This window comes from Pteronotus mesoamericanus, unplaced genomic scaffold, assembly GCF_021234165.1.
Source record: "Pteronotus mesoamericanus isolate MK-2021 breed Mesoamerican mustached bat unplaced genomic scaffold, CSHL_Meso_final contig_69, whole genome shotgun sequence".
In the NCBI taxonomy this organism is placed as follows: Eukaryota; Metazoa; Chordata; class Mammalia; order Chiroptera; family Mormoopidae; genus Pteronotus; species Pteronotus mesoamericanus.
In genome coordinates this window covers 2,631,650-2,652,555 of record NW_026555237.1, presented here as the reverse complement: position 1 = coordinate 2,652,555, position 20,906 = coordinate 2,631,650, and the positions used below count along the sequence as shown (strand labels likewise).

At 36.7% G+C, this 20,906-nt stretch overlaps 1 protein-coding gene across 17 annotated transcripts in view; it reads left to right on the top strand.

Moving 5' to 3' along the window:
- The window catches only part of PARD3 (par-3 family cell polarity regulator), a 686,226-nt gene that overhangs the window by 241,258 nt on the left and 424,062 nt on the right, over positions 1 to 20,906 (top strand). For 16 of the 17 annotated variants that reach the window (XM_054582303.1, XM_054582310.1, XM_054582307.1 and 13 more), the window contains exon 3: positions 9,690 to 9,870. In XM_054582303.1, coding sequence (XP_054438278.1) covers positions 9,690 to 9,870 — 181 coding nt within the window. Of the gene's footprint in view, positions 1 to 9,689; positions 9,871 to 11,475; positions 11,529 to 20,906 lie in introns of those variants that run through there. The other variant, XM_054582311.1, reaches the window with a different exon arrangement.

The following is a 20,906-nucleotide window of genomic DNA, read 5'->3' as shown; positions in this document are numbered from 1 at the left end:
GTTTTGGCTTGTCTCATTATACCCTGTTTCCTACATGATATTGGACTTTTGATTAATAATTTTTTTTTTTTAACTTAGATTCCAATTCTCCGGACTGTAATATTCATTGAAAGAGTTGCTCTCCAGGGAGTCTTTTTAATGCAGCTTATTTCTGAATGTTAATCCTGAATAGCTATTTCTGAATTAATGTCATACATATTGATTGTCAGGCTAAGTTGTCTATAGGTTAAAACATGTTGTTGAATCCTATTTCCGTATCTCATTCACTTTTAGATAGATATATATCTGCAGGCTGGCAGAGTGGCGGGTGGGAAGGCTGGCTGCCTCTCACACCTCACGCCCTGGTGCTAGAAGAGGAGCAGATCTGCAGTTCAGTCTTATGGTGCAGTGCAAGAAGGGATTCCTTGCTTGTTTCCATCTTAGCTTAGCCTGCAGGAAAAAGGGTAAGCTGTTAGTGTGCTCATGGCCTTTTAGAGTGCCTTTCTATGCTTTGGGTCTTTTTACTTTATTTTTCTAGCAATGGACAAAATAGACTTAATTCTTAAAATACTGATGAAGCACAGAATTAATCTTGAGGACGCAGCATTTAAAGTTTTTCAGTGACCAGCTTGAGATTCTTCTGTAGTGAGTGAGGTTTTACTGGTATAGTTTGTGTTACTACTAATATAAAACATCACTGGCTCCAGTATATTCTTTTACTGCTGTTTTGCTTACTCATTCAGTGAAACAGTGGCTATTTCAATGAGTGTTTAATGAACGATTAGAGCGAGTAAAGTTCAGACATTGACTAAGGATTTAGTATTGTCTCTATGTCATTAAAATAAGTTCAGTTGTCAGAAAGTTTACAAATTAGTAATTAGTTATTACATTATTACATTTGATTCTGAGGTTCATACCCCTTCTTTCCCAGTTTTACCTTTGTCTCTGAGTGAAAGCTATATGTGTTCATGATAAAATCACAGCAATGCCACCTCTTCCAATTTGTAGTCAACCCGTCTGTGTGTGGTTAGCCAATATTAGAATTATTTTGTTTTATCTTACTGTGCACTCTTGTTTTTTATTAACACTTAAGCAGTGGTATAATGCATTTGTAATCTCATGCATCGATACAGATAGAACATTGGCACTTGATGGGGAAGGAAGGGAGAGGGGTTTACTCTATATCTGATAAGTGGCTCAGCTAGCTTATGGATATAGCATTTACATGTTTTCATTGTGGTTTGCAGTTGACACACTCAAGGCTGTTAGTTGAACATAACTATTAAATTGGGAATCTAATCAGTCTGAAGGCTGAATGGTTACAGTGTTTCCCTCTGAGGGACAGCAGAATTAAATCCCAGCTCTGAATTGTAGGCATCCAGCTGGGGACTGTCATAGGTGAATATATTTCACTGTGATTTCCACAAGAAGCACGATGCATTTATTAGGAATCTGTGACCCAGTATTATCTTTTTGAAAGGATGCTATGAGATCTTGTGGGACAGGTGACCTTTGCCTAGAAACAGGTAGAAACTTATGATGGTGATGTGATGGTCTCCTGGATTGTTCAGGGGGCATTTTTTACCCTCTCCTATGTGATATGTTATTTGAAATGGCACTGGTAAATATTTATCGCTCATCTAGATAACCAAGTTAGTGTCTATTAGTTTTCTTCTTATATATGTGCCACAGGTTATCTATTGTGCTTCATGTGAGATAAGAGAAAATGAATTTTCTTTTATAAAAGGGATAGATAAAGGGGAATTCAGGAACCTAAATACTTGATCTACCTTACCAGGTATTTGAAAGAACATCCCTAAGTAAAAGGGCAGAAAAATGTAAACATATTGATATATGTGATCCTAATTATAGAAATTCAGAGATTGACTGTTGGGACGGAAAAGCCATTTTCAGAATAGTGATAGTTGAGGATTATATGTTACGGATCAGCCTCACATCAATCATAAAATAGTTGTATCTTTAATACTAGCGGTTTACTTTTAATTTTTCAGAAATTTATTGCACTGTGCTATAGCTCTAACTTTTACTGCATTGTCTTTTTGTTGAATTTATTCTTTATAAGCAGTCTGCCCATGGCATCTCCCTGCCATTGCTCAGAGATGTGTGTTACATCATGCCATCATTATTGGGGGTTCAGAAGCATCATCATCATTGTGTTAGCAAGAATATTGACAATATGACAAACAGAGAGCTCCCTGACAGAACCACAGTCAGGTGCCCTGTCTCATTTGTGTTTCTTGCTGATTTTGTTTTGATGTTGTAGACCCAATGATGCAGTGGAATCTGCAAAGACATTGAAGGTATCTTCAAGTTTATTGTGGTTTTTAGTATTTTTTTCATAGGTGTTGGACCTTCTCCAGGGCCAAAAATGTAAAGCCTTTCCAAAGAGTTATATCTTTATTTCAAAGTCAAAAGAATTCCATGTGTTGAGTATGCAAAAGACATTCATGTGACTCATAATAATAATCTTCCTCTAGATGTGTTTAGCCTGTACATGAAGACATTAGCTGAAACAGAAAGAAAGATTGCTCAAGGGTAATCTCAGCAAAGTGGCTTATGAGGTGTGTGAGTCTGAGCCTAGAGGTCTTGACATCTTATGTAGGCAGTTGCTTGCCTCAAGTCACCTGCCATTTTCCTCTATGAAGACCGAATCTGTAAGGTCTTTCGATTCTTTCAAGAAGCTATTTTGATATCATTAACATTGAATGGTTTCTCTTTGTCTTGGTTACCCTCAAATATGTTCAGGAAATTTTAGGGGGTGGTATCAGAATTACGTGAATTTGGAAAAGGGGATTATTGTGTTTGGTAAATCAAGAATGAACAGAATCCTATTCAAAGACTTGTGGATGTTCACAGTCTTACAGCTTCACAGTGGGCTGTGCTGTCAATATGTTAGATGTTCCAGGGTCAGGAGCATTGGGAGAAGGTAGATTTGATTTCCAATCTCAGACTCATTCTGTACTTATTTATAGTTCAGCTCTGGTTAAAATAACCTGAGTCTCAGTTTTCTGTAAAATGAAATATAAACGTTGCTCTGATTTTCTGTGAGCATTTAGAAGAATGTAGTGCTCTTTGAAAGAACTTCATTTTGTGGTTATTGGGATGTTGGCTTTTTCTAGCAAGACTTCTTTCCTTTTCCTGTTTCCCTCCCTCTTATTGGTGTGGAAGAGTTTTGTGTCAGTCTTCAGTTACTACTGAAACACTTGCTCAAATTTAAACAGTGTATACTTATCAACCACCCAAATATAAATTAATAGTAACTAATATTAAATGCGCACTTGTGTTTTGAAACTTGGTATAGCTGATCTCTATATTTGTCACAACTAGGCTAGGAGGGTAGGCATTAGTTTTCTATTGCTGATGTAACAAATTAAGGGCTTAAAACATCACAAATTATTACCTTACAGTTCTGTATGGTACAAGTCTAGCAAGAGTCTCACCAGGATAAAATCAAGGTGTGAGCAAAATTGTTTCCTTCTGGAGGACCTGGCAGAAAATCCATTGCCTTTTCTTCTAAAGAGGCCCCAATGTTTTTGGCTCATGGGTCCCTTTTTTCATTTTCAAAGTCATCGATGTTGTATCTCCCTACCCATTGTTACACTCCTCTGTGACACAAAGATTCTCCACTTTTCCATTCATATGATTAGATGAGCTCAGTGGGTAATCTGTCTTTTTAAGGTTCTTCACTTGAACCACATTTTCAAGTCCCTTTTGTCATAAAAGAATAATACTCACAGGTTCTCGGGATTTAGGCAAGGACCGTAATGGGCATTATTTTACCTGCCACAACCACCATACTCTTTTTTGAGATCAGTAAAGTAAGGCCTAGGGATGGTAGGGAGGCCACTGAATTTATCAATAGCCATCCAGAAAGTAAGATCAGAGCTGTTTGAATATAGGTCTCTTTGACTGTTAATTCTATGCTCTTAGCCGCTTTACTACACTCAATTGTGGGCCTTCAGCTCATTAATTTACCCATTGAGAGGGAACTTTGATCCAAGTGGCTTATGAGTGTTTGAATGTGATGTTTGTAAAACAGGTTTTCTCTTGGAGGGTTCTGATATTTCAGAGAGTTAAAATACTTGTTCTGAGGTAGATGGGAAATGTGTGGCCAGGTTTGGAGTTTATAAGCAGGGTATGATGGGTGTTATCCTAAATTTAGCCTGTATTTCCTCATGGAGACTTGATAAGAGGATAGGATCAGAAGAGAGTAGGTAATAACTATTGAAAGTAAAAATAAACTTTCAAAAATATTCTACTACATAGATAGCATTGAAGATTCCATCTGTTAAAATATGGATTTGAGTCACGTTTCATAAATTTAAAAGCAGACATTTCCTTTATTTTTTTGAAGGGCATGATGGAGGTTTTTAATATGTGATGTTTTTGTGAAGGTTTCCTTTTCTTTTGCTGTATTACTATATGTATGCTTGTAGAGTAGATTTTCCAAAATTATAGCCTTCCCAGTTTAATACAAAATTACTTCATATCTGCACCTGGCACTTAAATTTTGGTTTAAAAGAAAGCTTGTAGAATCATATGTTATTGGCATATTACAAATCACCAACTGTGATTCGATTCTGCCACTGAAATTCAAACAGCATTTATTCCTGACACAGTCCAGATTTCATAATACTTGTATTTTGTAAAAATGCTGGAGATAATTATTGAAACTAATATGTATGTAGAAGTTCTTCCATCATGTGTGGCATTTAAAGACTCGTTCTTTGCAATTTGCAATCTTTTATTTTCAGCTCACAGAAAAGACTTGATTCTCAAGAGCATATGTCATTGTGAAAAAGTTAATACCAAAGCTTAATTTCATTTGCTTTTATTTAAGCACCAAAATATCTAAACTTAGTACCTTCAAAAAGCATTTTAAGCCACACACCTTGCAAGAGTCTGATGACATTAAAATCAGTACAGAAATCTGAAATTCCAGTGATGAGCCTGCAGTGAATATTGTTAGGCTTATCAGGGTTATCAAGATACCTTGACTTTTAGTTTTATTTCCCAAATTGAGAATTACAAGAGGGATGAGCAGACTAGTGCAGCGATATAAAGCTATGGCCTGTGGGCTAAACATAGTTATGCTTATTTATTTGTGTATTATCTATGGCTGTTTTCATGTTACAGTGGTGGAGTAGATTTGTTGTCAGAGACTATATGAATTGCACAGCTTCAAAAGTATGTACTATCTGGCTCTTTTCAGAAAACATCTATTGACCTTTAGTGTGGTGGAATATATGTATGACTGATATAGGGAAATGCTTGCCATTCAGTGGTTAGATACCCAGGCTGATTTTATTACTGTATATGGAAACTTCTGTGTACACATACAAACACCATTCCCTTTTTTATAACTGCTAAAGAGTTCTTTTCCCACTTACGTTGCTTATTATAATGTTAAGTGGCCCAACTATTCATCCTATTTTGATTTCTTCCTAACACTTAGCTTCCTTACAGCCTGTTTAGTCAGCTCATTATATATGATACCACAACAGGGTTCTGAGCTTCCTGTTTGACTACAAGTCTTTATGACCTTAGGATGGTTTCCTTTTTTGTCTTATGAACTGATTAATAATTTACTCATGGAAGTGGCAATTGTTCAAAATGACAAAACTGTATGAAATGAGGATTGTAATTATAAATACTTCTCATTCTGTAATTTTATCTTATTGTCCTTTATAACTGATAGGAACATAGGCATTGAAAAAAGCTTGAATTGGAGGCAGAAAGCCCAGTTGGTTTGGGGTACAGTCATGGTTCTTCTTTTCTTGGAATGCTGAGCTTAGTTTTCAAGGCATAGGATTGTACGGGGAATCACCAAGGTGGTACTGACCGTTCAAACTTTATTACTTTTTTATTACTCTTTGAGATATTAGAGAAGTGTTGCCACTGTTTAGTTATAGGAAGAAGTTGATTGAATTTTAATTTTTGTGGTACTGTGTAATGCTGCAATGAACTTAAAAAATTTTTAATTTTGAAATAATTTTATACTTGAGAAAAGCTGCAAAAATAATACAGAATGTTTCCATATATCCTTCATCTGAGCCTTCACACCATAGAACCATAGTACAGTATTTCTATGACAGTTCTTTCTGTCTTTAGCTGTACATTAAACAGTGCACATTAAACATTAAACAGTGAAAAATCTTCCTTACCACCTTCAGTTGGTTGTATTTCTCATTTGTAATATAGTTAGGTTTATTTGAGTTCCATTGTAGATTCTCCTGCCCCCTGGTTGATTTCAGTTATTTATTTGTTTTAGGTATTTGGATACTTACTATGATTGTAAGGGTCAGTTATGGAAAAATATTCAGAAAAGTATCACTGCTCCATTATCTCCATTATTAATTCCCATACTCTCCCTCTTTCAACCCTATTCATACTAACGCCCCGTAGGCAACCAGTTTCTTTAGTTTTTTTAAGCTTTCCTATATTTCTTTTGTACAAATGAGCAGATACATTTGTAGGTTTTAATATCCCTTTTTTTTAAAGGATACCTTATACCTTTTGGCATATATACTCTATATCACATATAAATATGAATTATATACACACAAATACATTTTTATTTTCCATGTACTATATCATTTACAAAAAAATTTAAATCAACCCCATCTCCCTTATATTCTCTGATATAAAACCGTTTTAATATTTTTCACCCATAGATTTGTGGATCTAGATCTGCATCAGGGAGAACCCAAACTGAGAAACCCATGTAACCAAACTTAGATTGATTCTCAATATTGAATCAGTACACTGGAGATGGAAACATGGCCATGGAGAGAAGCCCAGCCATGTATGTCTGGGTGAAGGATTCAGAGACAGTTTCTTGTAGCACCACAATCCATGTCTGAATTGGCTTTGCCCTTGCCTGTAAGAAACAACACTGATGTCTGGTTAAGATGGAGTGTAAGTGACAGCTTGTCTCCTCAAACAACCACATCAAAATTACAACTAAACTATGGAACAACCATCACTCAGAACCATCAGAAATCAAGTTGAATGGAAGTGACAACTATGGAATTAAAGAAACCACATCCACATATACTGGTAGGAGGGGTGTTGACATGGAATTGGGTGGTCCCACACCCATGTGTGGTGGATAAAAATTCTGGAGGGATATCTCAGGTTCCAGGAGTTCCAGCCCCACACCACGCCTACAGCCCAGGATACCAGTGCCAGGAAGATAAGTCCTCATAACTTCTGGCAGCAAAAACCAGCAGGAATTGAGTCTGAGGAAGAAACTTCTGGAGTCCCAAGGAGTTCCTCTTAAAGCCCAGAATGGACCTAGTAAGACTCACTGTCTCTGAGCTCCAGCACTGGGGAAGCAGCTTGAAAGGCACCAGTGGCATGCGGGGAGAAACTGAAGTGTCTGGCATCAATGCAAGGACTGGAGGACAGCTTTCAATCACACAGAGAGACAGGCAGAGGCAATTATCCCTTTGCCAGACTCTTCCTCCACAGAGCCAGCGGGGAGGTAGCATATCTGATACTCCATCAACCTGGCTAAACACTTTTTGCCCTGCCCTGATGTCCCAGCCAACTTACCAGCCCCTGTAAGCTGTTAATAGTGACTTTTCCATATGAATGACTCTTGCTTCACAATGTCCTAAATCCTCTCAAACAAGCTGCAGCTGGCCTCTGTAAACCCCCAGCTCCTGTACCCCTTGCTAAGTGGTCCCAGGACAAACTAGCAGCAGCCAGCCCAGATTCACAGCTTGGCTTCTCCTGGGAATCTCCAAGCACAGCTCATGTAGTAGCTATCTCACATTGCTTTATAGGTCATGCAGCATGGCCCTGGGCAAAACACAGATTGCCTACACCACCCGGGAAAACACAGAGCCTGAGCACTCAGTGGACAGCTACAGGTCACATTGGAGCACCACTGCCCTAACCCTGAACAGTTGATTCTCCTCCGAGGTTCGAGGTTGGTAGTCAGTGGTCACAGCCAGTCCTCGCAACTGCCTGGCCTGGGTAAATCACTCTCATTGATCTGCCAACAGCAAATAAGGCGCAACTACAAGAGGAAGCCCACAATGAGGCCTTACCTTGAGTACCATGCTTGGGTGATAGGAAAGGCTGTGCCACTGGACCCTACAGGACACCTAATACATTAGGCCACGTTAACAAGACAGGGAGTGATAGCAGCTCTACGTAACACGCAGAAACAAACACAGGGAAGCTGCCAAAATGAGCAAAGAAACATGGCTCAAATGAAAAAAACATCAAAACTCCAGAAAAAGAACTAAACAAAATGGAGCTAAGCAATCTATCAGATGCAGAGTTCAAAACACTAATTGTAAGAATGTTCAAAGAACTCATTGAGGACCTCAGCAGCATAAAAAAAGATCCAGTCAAAAACGAAGGATACATTAATTGAAATAAAGAACAATTTGTAGTGAAACAGCAGTAGTATGGATGAAGCCGAGAATCAAATCAATGCTTTGGAACATAAGGAAGCAAAAAAAATAATAATAATAAAAAATAAGCAATCAGAAGAACAAGAAGAAAAAAAAATCCAAAAAAAACCAGGATAGTGTAAGCAGCCTCTAAACAACTTCAGGCATTCCAACATTAGCATCATAGGGGTGCCAGAAGGAGAAGAAAAAGAGCAAGAACTTGGAAATCTATTCAAAAAAATAATGAAAGAAAACTTTCCTAACTTGGTGAAGGAAATAGACATTCAAGTCCAGGAAGCATAGAGAGTCTCAAAAAAGATGGATACAAAGAGGCCCACTCCAATACATGACATACTAAAAGTTAAAGGTAAAACTAAAGGTTAAAAAATTAAAGGTTAAAGATTAAAGAGAGAATCTTAAAAGCAGCAACAGAAAAGAAGTTACTTTCCTACAGGGGAGTTCCCATAAGACTGTCAGCTGATTTCTTAAAAGAAACTTTGCAGACTAGAAGAGATTGGCAAGAAATAATCAAAGTCATGAAAAGCAGGGACATACAGCCAAGATTGCTCTACCCAGCAACGCAATCATTTAGAATGGAAGGGCAGATAAAATGCTTCCCAGACAAGAAAAAGCTAAAGGAGTTCAGCATCACCAAACGATTATTATATGAAATGTTAAAGGGATTTATTTAAGAAAAAGAAATAAAAACTATGAACAATAAAATGGCACTACATACATTCCTGTCAACAATTGAATCTAAAAAACAAACTAAGCAAACAAGAAAAACAGAGACAGAATCATGGATACAGAGAGCGTTTTGATGGTTGCCAGATGGGAGGGAGTTGAAGGGGAATGGGTGGTGAGATGAGGGGATTAAGAAGTAAAATAGGTGGTTACAGAATAACCTTGGGGATGTAAAGTACAGGATAGTAGAAGAAGTTGCCAAATAACTTACACACATGGCTAATGGACATGGACAGTGGTGGGGGACTGCCTGAGGGAGTGGCAGTTGATGGGTGGAGGGGGCAAAGGGAGAAAAGTTGGGACAACTGTAATAGCATAAACAATAAAATATAATTAAAAAAGTAAATGGAAAAAAAAAAGCATCAAAATTTCAGGAAAGACCTTTACTTGAAGTTTTGCTTCTTAAGAGATAACATTCCTGGGTGCATAAATATCAATACTGTTTCTCTGTTGATATAAGTCAAATGTGGTGTAGAGATTATGGTAGTATTTTTAAATACCTTTGTTTATAATTGCAAATTCACCCTTTGTTTCTAGCTGGTAGCAGTGTTTGATGAGCAAGACCCACATCATGGAGGTGATGGCACCAGTGCCAGCTCCACTGGCACCCAGAGTCCAGAGATATTTGGCAGTGAGCTTGGCACCAACAATGTTTCCGCCTTTCAGCCTTATCAAACAACAAGTGAAATTGAGGTCACCCCTTCAGTCCTTCGTGCAAGTAAGTGAAAGTTCTTTCTCAGTGCACATTTTGTCTTATTTTACAGGGATGCCAACTTTTACTATTCAGCTATGCTTCTGCGAATGCAGTTCATTATCTGTTTTTATCAAAAATTGATTAAGATTAGAACCTGGGCAAATGTCTTTTGCAAAAGAGGCAAGATTGTTTACACTTTAATTGATTGGGCTTACCTTACGGTGGTAGACTTTTAATTGCTCGCTAAAGATAAATAAGGGTAAGAATTTTTCTTTTCCATATATTTCATCTGAATATAAAAATAATCAAAGGGCTTTACATTAAAATAAAACATAGCTTCTTTGATTGCCAGTCAACTTGGTCATAACCATTACTTAAACTTTATCTGAAGAGCAGAAGAGACCTCAGAGCCATAGTTATCTTCAGGGATCTGGAAGAGATGCTGTGAGATGCTATCTCAAGGAAAGAAAATTCATAGTGAGTACTGAAGTTCCAGTACACTTCTGTGAAAAATTCTGTGAGCCAGTCGTAGAAGTTTTACTCAGAAAAGTGAGGAAGTTTGCTGGAAATGAAGTTTAGTTTTTATAATTGTATTATCTTATAATTGAGTAGTTAAGAGTAAGAAGGTTCATTTCAAGAAACTCTTTTTGAAGTAGATAATTTAGTCTCGAGCTGTTTTAGTGATAGTCGTAGGTAGATTGTCATTTATAGATAGCTAATTATATAGTATGTCTATAATATTTTAAAATAATTTATAGAATATAGGTATATAATATTTGGAATATATAGTTTCTCCTTCTAAAATGCATCCTTATTTCTGCTTTTTACATTGGTAGCACCTATAATTTTGCTAGTTTACTTCTAGATGTTCATAAACTATTTCTGCTGCCACTGACCCTCGAGGATCTATGTGAGGAGAGCAAGAAAGAACATTAGTGTACCAGTTAATAAATGTGATGATGCATCAGAAACCACAGAAGTGTGTCATGTACAGATGGAGAGCATTGAGAAAGTACACTTTCTTGATGGGATGTGTAAGGGATGCCCTAGACGATCATACATGGACGCAAGCCAGTGTTAACCACTTTCTAAAATTGCTTTCTATCATCAGGACAAGAAACAGTTATAAGTGAGAGCTAGGTTCAGTGAAGCTTGGAGTGGGATCAGACACTACAGGTGTTTCAGTTGAACATTTCTTAATGTCCTTGAGATTTACATTTGTTTGTGCACATGTACAAACAAATATATTTTAGAGTAGTTTTGTGGAAATAACTTTTGATTACTACATGATATACTATTTGAAAATCTTACACTGAATTTGCTTTGGGCAGGGTTTTTTTTTTTAATTGTTATTCTGTAACAGATGTCCCAATTTTCCCCAGTTGCTCTGCCCTGCCCTGCCCCCACAGTCGTTACCCACCCTGTTGCCCATTGCCATGGGCCCTTTACACATGTTCCTTGACTAGTCCCTTCCCTGTCTTTCCCCCTTATTTCCTTCCCCTATCGCCGGTGGACACTGTCAGTTGTTTTTTGTTTCCATGCCTCTGGTTCTATTTTGCTCGTTTGTTTGTTTTGTTCATTAGGTTCCTCTTATAGGTGAGATCGAATGGTATTTGTCTTTCACCGCCTGGCTTATTTCACTTAGTATAATACTCTCCAGTTCCATCCATGCTGTCCTGAAGGTAGGAGTTCCTTCTTTCTTTCTGCTGCTTAGTATTCCATTGTGTAAATGTACCACATTTTTTCGATCCACTCATTTACTGATGGGCACTTAGGCTGTTTCCAGCACTTGGCTATTGTAGACAATGCTCCTGTGGGCGTAGGGGTATATAGATTCCTTTGAATTTCTGTGTCAGGAATCTTAGGATATAATCCCAGCAGTGGAATCACTGGGTCAAAAGGCTGTTGCATTTTTCATTTTTTTTAGGAAATTCCATACTATTTTCTACACTGGCTGCATCAGTTTGCATTCCCCCTAACAGTGCACCAGCGTACCCTGTTCCCCACATCTTCACCAGCACTTGTCATTTGTTGGTTTTTTAATGGTGGCCATTCTGACCAGTGTGAGGTGGTATTTCATTGTGGTTTTAATTTGCATTTCTCTGATTGCTAATGGTGATGAGCATCCTTTCATATGTGTATGAGCCATTGTATGCCCTCCTTGGAGAAGTGTCTGTTCAGGACCTTTGCCCATTTTTTAATTGGATTGTTTATCTTCCTGGTGTTGAGTATGAGTTCTTTATATGGTTTGAAGATCAAACACTTGTCTGAGGTATCATTGGCAAATATATTTTCCCATATGATTGGTTCCTTTTCATTTTGTTGATGTTTTCTTTAGCCGTGCAGAAGGTTTTTAATTTGATGTAGGCCCATTTGTGTAGTCTTTCCTTTATTTCCCTTGCCCTAGAGGATTTATTGGTGAAAATATTGCTGCATGGGCTACACAAAATTTTCCTGCCTATGTTTTCCCCTAGGACTTCTGTGGTGTCACAGCTTAGGTTTCAGTCTTTTATCCATTTTGAGTTTATTCTGGAACTTACAATTTCATTTTTTTTGCATGTAGCTGTACAGATCTCCCAGCACCATTTGTTGAAGAGACTATTTTTGCTCCATTTTATGCTCCTGCCCCCTTTGTCAAATATTAATTGACCACAGAGGCATGAATTTATTACTGGGCTCTCTATTCTGTTCCATCGCTCTGTGTGTCTGTTCTTATGCCAGTACCAGACTGTTTTAATTACAGTGACCTCATGATATAGTTTGCTATCAGGTATTGTGATCCCTCCTTCTTTGGTCTTCTTCAGGATTGCTAAGACCATTGGGTTGTTTTTGGTTCTATGTAAGTTTTTGAAATATTTGTTCTGAATCTGTGAAGTGTATCATTTTTATTTTAATACGAATAGTGTTGAATCTGTAGACTGCTTTGGGTATTATGGACATTTTAATGATGTTAATTCTTCCAATCCATGAACATGGTATATGCTTCCATTTATTTGTATCTTCCTTAATTTCTTTCTTCAGTATTCTGCAGTTTTCCAAGTATAGGTCTTTTACCTCCTTGGTTAAGTTTCCTAGATACTTTATTTTGTTTGTTGCTATAGTGAATGGGAGTTTTTTCCTGATTTCTGTTTCTGATATTTCGTTGTTGGTATTAAAAAAATGTCTTCAATTTCTGCAAATTGACTTCAAGTCTCCCATTAGCAAAATTCAATTAGGTCTAGTCGTTTTTTGGTGGAGCCTATAGGGTTTCCTATGTACACTATCATTCATCTGCAGATATTGGCAGTTTACCTCCTCCTTTCCAATTTGGATGCCTTTTATTTCTTTTTCTTGTCTGATTATTGTGGCTAGAACTTACAATACTATACAGTGGTGAAAGTGTACACCCTTGTCTTTTTCCTGATCTTATGGGGAAAACTTGTAGTTTTTGCCCATTGTGTATGATGTTGGCTGTAGGTTCTTCATATATGGCCTTTATTATGGTGAGATATGCTCTCTCCCACTTTGCTGAATTTTTTTTATCATAAATAGGTGCTGTACTTTATCAAGTGCTTTTTCAGCATCTATTGATATGATCATGTGGTTTTTGACTTTCATTTTGTTTATGTGATGTATTACGTTTATTGATTTGCAAATATTATACCATCCTTGCATGCCTGGGATGAGTCCCATTGATCCTGGTGTATGGTCTTCTTAATGTATTTAATGATCTGGTTTGCCAGTATTTTGTTGAGGATTTTAGCATCTCTGTTTATTAGAGATATTGGCCTGTAGTTTTCTTTCTTTGTTGAGTCTCTACCTGGTTTTGGAATTAGGGTAATACTGGTCCCATAAAAAGAGTTTGGGAGTCTTCCCTTTTCTTGCATTTTTGGGAGTAGTTTGAATAGCGTAGGAGTTAGCTTTTCCCTTAAATGTTTGGTAAAAGTCTCCTATGAAGCTGTCCAGTTCAGGGTTTTTTTGTGCCAGAATTTTTTAAATTAATGCTTCAATTTCACTAGTTGTTATTGGCTCTTCAGGCTTTCTGCTGCTTCTTGAATCAATTTTGGAGGATTACATGTTTCTTGAAATGTGTCTATGTCACTCAGGTTGTCAAATATCTTGGCATATAGTTGTTCACAGTGATTTCTTATATTCCTTTGTATTTCTGTGGTATCAGTTTCTCTGTCATTTGTGACTTTATTTACTTGGGTCCTATCTTTTTTCTTGATGAGTCTGGTTAAAGCCTTGTTGAATTTGTTTTTCTTTTCTAGGTAGGCCTGTATTGCTATGAACTTCCCTCTCAGGACTGGGTTTGCTGTATTCTATAAGTTTTGGTCTGGTGTGTGTTTGTTTTCATTTATTTCCAGAAACTTTTTGATTTCTTCCTTGATCTCATTGTTAATTCATTAATTATTTATTTAATAGCGTGTTATTCAGTCTCCATCAATTTGAATATTTTTGAAGTTTTTCCTTGAGGTTGGTTTCTAGATTCAAGCTATTATGATCTGAGAAAATGGTTGATATGATTTCAGTTTTCTTGAAGGTTTTGAGGTTTGTTTAGTGTCCTACCATGTGGTTTGTCTTTGAAAATGTTCCATGTGTATTTGAAAAGAATGTATATTTTGTTTCTTTGGGGTGAACGTTTTTGTATACATCGGTTAAATTCATTTCACTTAGAGTGTTGTTCAATGCCACAATATCCTTGTTGATTCTTTGCTTGGGAGATCTATCCACTGTTGTTAATTGGGTGTTGAAATCCCATATAATGAGAGTGTTGATGTTGATATTTTTATTGAACTCCTCCAAGATTTTCATTATATGTTTGGGTGCTCCTCAATGAGATATCAGTTCACATGGGTCAGACTGTCCATCCTTAACAAGTCAACAAACAACTTGTGCTGGTGAGGATGTGGAGAAAAGGGAACCCTAGTGCACTGTTGGTGGGAATATAGACTGGTGCATCCACTGTGGAAAACAGTATGGAATTTCCTGAAAAAAAAAAAAAATCTGTGGATGAATTCACTCATTCCCTTTACCCCGTAAAGAATTGATAGATACATAAAAATATACAGTTTTTATTTTCTCATTAGAGTGGATGTTAAGTTTTGGTAATAAGATAAAGCCTAGGATCTTGTCTCTAATTTTTCCTTGAGTTTTCTGGTAGTAGATACAAAGTTAGTTAAATGAGTAGCACTCAACTGGAAGTGATATTTTTCTCCTGAGGGACATTTGCATATGCCTGGATGTGTTTTTGGTTGTCCCAGTTGGTGAAGTTGTTATCAGCTGAATGCACCCAAGGGTGCTGCTAAAACATCCTACAAGGCACAGGTCAGTTCTCCCATATGCAAGAACACTCCAGTTCAAAGTGTCAGGAGGTGTGGGGTAGAAAACCCTGAATCGTCATTGTCTTTAACATCAAAATAGCAGTTCCCGAAGGGAAGCTAATGTCCTGAATAATACTCTTAAACCCAAAGGGCTAATAGCAACATTGCTCATGGTAGGTAACCTGTAGATCATTACAACAACAAAAAAACAAACAAACGGGAATTATGGACAGTGTTGAACCCAAGTAGTAATATAAACATAATTAATAGAACAAAAAACAAATTTGCTTAAATATAAAAAATTTTTAAAAATTGTGAAAGTAAATAAACCACGTAATGAAAGATCGCTTATATAAAAGCTCATGTTGAAGAAATAAAATAAAACAGGGTACCTGTTTTAACATTAACCTATTTTACATAAAACATAGGTACCTATAGGGAAAAGAAGGCATAGGGTGGAGGAAATGAGGTGGAAGCTAGACTTACAATTCCTTCTTTTTATATTTGGTATTGGAACTATATCATATTTTTCATAATTACAAGATCACATTTTCATTTTTAAAATAAAATTTCTAATACAGTATTTAATAATTACATAAATCTTAATTATTAACATCAAAAATATGACACAACTAACAAATTAATAGCCCAGTTCAGTTAATGGCTCAACCATCCAAGAGTAACTTTTAGGGAACTGTAAAACATCATAATGTGTGCAACCAAGAGGAGATGGAACAAAGAATTGCCAACCAAGCAGGAATCCTAAAACTGTTTGTTGTTGGTAATGTTAGTATTGTTCAGATGGATTGTATGAGGTGAAGCAAATGAGGAATTAGAATAATATTATAATTATGTTACTTTTGTTACATTGAGGACCCAGGATTCAATATAGAAGCAAAGGGATACAGCTGTAAGTTAGAAGAGAATAAGTAAAAGTCTTATAAGCTTCAATTTGAATATGACATATCTTAATGAATCATGCTATATTTTATTTCACAGACACACACACACACCCTCCTCACAAATAAGTAAGGAAGAAGGAAGGAAAAATCTTGTATGTGTTCAATGAAAAGATCTAGAACAGCTTAGTACCTCTCATATCAAGACTGAGCTCTGGAAATAGCATTTCCCATTGAAACGATCAGAGCTTCTTGGAGAAGTGGTTGACTTCAGATCTGGGCAGGAAATGTATATGATGGTCCTGGATTATCCTGTTGTATTAGAAAATAAGGAAACTATGAATGGTTACTATAGTTACATACAGGCCCCTGTACTCAACTTGAGGTTCCATAGACCCAAGAAAGACACTTGGAACATCACTAAAGATAGTAACAGCAATAAGTTCATATGTTCAAAATGATAATAAATGTAAGGATGCTCATGAACCAACTTGTTATTTGGAAAACTGATAAAATAAGTATCTATCCTGCATTTCTTTTATAAATGCTATTACTCGGTAACCAAATAGTAGATTAGGAAAAGTTTATTTTTATAGAAGTATTCTATCTAATAAGTGAAAAAGTAATGATAGAATTAGAATATCACTCTTTTGCAACCCCTGATGAAATAATGAACCTAGGCATTGATCATCAACCACTGCTAACATAAAAATGTAATAATGATAAATTAAGGTGAGTCCATCATGCATTGTGCACCTCCCAAAGGAAGAACACAACACTTCTTAGAAAGTGGTTTTGACGAAAGAAACACAGGTCTCATCAGACATCTAGACCCAACTAACAATTTATAGGAAATGCAGAGCTCTGGGAAGCACATGGCCACCATGGGGATGCAGTCAGCCACATCAAGATTGTGGAAACTAGACAAGAAAAATGACACAAGTTGTTGAATAGATCAATTGCAAGGTGGGGAACACAGACAGAGGGAACTTAAAGATTAATAGATACTTAGGAGACAGAACATCCAATGATAATGTGTGGATCTCGTTTAAATCCCAATTTAAATAAAACTTTAAAAAATGACATGTTGATTGGTGAGTTGTACACTGACTCGTCTTTGCTATTAAGGAATTATTTTTTTAGGTGTGATAACGTTATTGAAATTATTTTCTAAAGAGTCCTGTATTTCAGAAATACATAATGAAATATGTTTGGTAGAAATCATATACTTGGGGTTTGCTTCAAATAATGAAGTCTGTGCACATGCATATAAAACACTTCCTTTAACACTTTGAAAGTTTGCTTAATTCCTTTTTCTCTTTGAATTTTTTCCACTTTATACAACTCAGAATTTTAACCTAATATATTTCTAAGGTTGAATATCTTTTGTCCATCTTTTTATATTTGTATGAAACAGAGAAAATATATTAAAATTTTTAACTCCCTAAATTTTCTGTAGAATGTAAATGTACTGTATGATCATTGTTAGTATATAAATGATCAAAATAGCATAAGTATATACCATAAAACAATTTTTGCTCATTAATGTGGAAGTAAATGAATACCATTCAAACGGGAACAAGCTATTCAGGATTTTCCACAGCATGGGGACAAGGCACTGTTGCTTGCATTTGGCACAGGCTCCGGGGCAGGCAGAGGACTAGGAAAGCTTTCTAGTCAAAAAAAAGGGGAGGCTTCCATTATGCCCCGATTGCTGTTGGCATGGATTAGTTGTAACTGGGCTGCCTACATGAGGGAGTATCCTATGTGATTGGTTAAGGGTGCCTATTTGGCTTTTTCTGGTTGTTCCTAATTTGGAAGAAGGGTCAAAAATTGGGGAAGCTGTCAGTTATAAATCAGATCTTGGCCATTTTCAGCTGATAGTTATGGGGTTATTGTTTGGCTTTCTGAACTGGTTGCTACAGATAATAGTCTAACTTCCTGAACTGGTAACTGTAGGTATAGCAGGCTGGCTTCCTAGGCTGGTTTCTCTAGATTGTGTGTCAGTTTTCTGTTTTTTACATAGGTTGAGGATTGTCCATTTATATGAGGTTTGTCCAGCAGGTATCCAGCCACAAAACAAAAATAGAGACATTTACTGAAAAAGATACAAGGTACAAGAAACATTGTACATAGGACAATCACACCTCAGCCCCCTTCAAAGTAGGCACCTTGGGACATCACACAGTTCTCCCAGTTGTCATCAGCTGCCTTGTCATATTTTCTTGAATCTCACTGACTGTCTGAAATTGCTTCCCTTTCAAAGGTGATTTTAGTTTTCAGAAAAGCCAGAAGTCACAGGGCGCCAGATCTGGGCTGTAGAGAGGCTGAGTCACCTGGGTGATTTTCTGTTTTGGTAAAATGCTCTGCACAAGACATAATGCATGTGCAGGTGCATTATAATAATAAAGCTACCAATCACCAGTTACCCAGAGCTGCGGCCTTCTGAATCATCCAAATAATTCCTGTGGAGGAATGTTCAAGCTTAATGCAAAATTTGCTGCGGATTCGTTGCTTTACTCGCTTGGTCATTTTGAATGTGATGGCCACACAGTACACATGCTCACTCAACGTCTATTGCCCCCACTGACTAGTAGAGTGAAGTCATCATTGTTTACACATGTGCATTCCAGTCCACTCTCCTTGGCTGCCAGGTTACACCGATGTCACACAAACCATTCTTCTTGTATTAACAATGGCTAGACTTTTTCCTTATAAATTATAAAAATTATTTTTATTATAAATGTTTATCTTTAAGATGGCCTTTCTCCCCTAAGTATCTCTGTCTAGTAAAATATATTAAATATTTCTAGGATAAGAAATTGCTAACTGAGAAATTTTGTTTATATTAATAAGTAAAAGGAAGTAGTTAGGGTTTTGTTACAGCAGTATTGAACATTTCTTCCAACTCCTGTCAAGGGGAATGCCAAGCATCAATTAGTGATCCTTCATCAAAAATTATTTCTAATGATATAGAAGAGAACAGACAATTAACTGGCTTGTCTTTCTTCCCTTTCTTCCCTCGTGTTGAAAGGAATGAACTGGAAACTAGCTGAGTGGCCAAAGGATTAGTTTTCTGAGTCTGCAACATTGGAGCCACCATACCCAAGGCCGGGGCTTTTCCTTCTTCTTTTAAAAGAAATTAAAATATTTGGGCCTCTTATAGCACCGTGGGCCCTGGCCCTAGGCCACCTCTGCATCATGGAGATGTCAACCTCAGGCTGTTGACAATGGAGAAATGGGGAGGAGGAACCAGCATTTTACCTGATCCCTTTATTTTTAGGCCAATAGATCCAGTTTGGGGAAAGATGCATATGAAAGGTGAAACTTTTGACATGAGATCCCTAAACTTCCATGTTTCCACATCTCTTGGAAGCTCTTTGCCTCCTCTCAGGCATAAACATATTTCAATTTAAACATAATTGGTTACCAAATAACCTACGTAAATATTCTTACCTTTCAACGAGACTTTTTATAATTTGGGAGTGGCAGTATATTCGACTTTACGCTTTTAAAATATGAGTCCACTGTGCAGATGCTTCTTTCTAGGTTGATAGTATAGAGTATTCATGGTTCAGAAAGAGTGCTGGTGAGGTCACATCAGCTGAACACTTGGGCAAGATTAATGATCTTTCTCAGCCTCAATTATATAATCTCTAAGCACCTACCTCATAATTGTTGTGAATAGTAAAGGAGCTATTGAGAGTTCTAATACATTGCCTGATGTGTGATAAGCACTAAATTAACAGAAGGTTGTAGATAGTGATAGTGATAATGCCTCTTGAGTGTAGACTCTCTTCTTACTGATGTTTGAAAGAGTTGAGAAGTTACAGAACCCAAATAACTAGGACATATATTCTTGAATTGGACATACTACTGGGGCATAGTCAAATAGAGCCATTTTTCTCTAATGATACAATTCTGTGATATACATTTAACTGTCTCCATTTTCAGTGTCCACAGACCCAGACTTAGAGAAACCTAATGTGCTCAGGATACATACACATTTCCTGTGGAAATCATTGAGTCCAAGCCTAGTGATTTTTTTCACTCGATTTTTTTTTCTTTTTAATTCTCAAGGTCTTTTCATAGAGGTCAGATATTTAGGGGTTACCTTGCCTTGGAAGGTTGGCTGGATTCCTTTTGTCCCCAGGATTCTCATTATTTAATGTTTCTTCTGGAAGATCCAGACTGCAGACTCAAGATTCCTTTGGAAGTAGCATATGCCCTTAGTGATGGTGAAACTTCTGGAAATAGTATTGCTATAAAAATTATGAGGAATGAAGTATCACATTTTTTGTGTTTTGTCTATCATGTATCTTAACGTTCCAGTTAATTTTTATCCATTATGGGCAAATTTTTGTGAAATGGTGCTATTTAACTAATGGTAAGATTTACTAGCTTCCTAACTTTTAGAATTTGAAGGGATATCAGTAATTGTTATAGAAGGATTGTGAGAACCCCTCCCCTTTATCTCTTTATTGTTTTTCTTAACCAAGAATGTACAGATTGATTTTTGTCTTGCTAGGAGGTCCAAGATCTTTGGTTTAGAGATCTATCCTCTTAACATTAACTGGCATTATAATAACATTTTCTGGATCTGATTTAAATATATATTGAAAATAGAAATAATATTCCTATTGTATATCCTTTTAACTTGTGAAGTAGAGCATGGCATACAAATGGTATTCTCAGTGTTTCAAATAATTACCTTCTTACTGTGCAAGTTCTTTTCAGCATATAAAACCCATCCAGTTTTGTTGTAGATGCAATCTGATTATTACATGTTGACAAGGTCATATATCTATTAATTGGATTGGAGATGGGATACAAAATTGCTGTAATTATTGTAATTTTC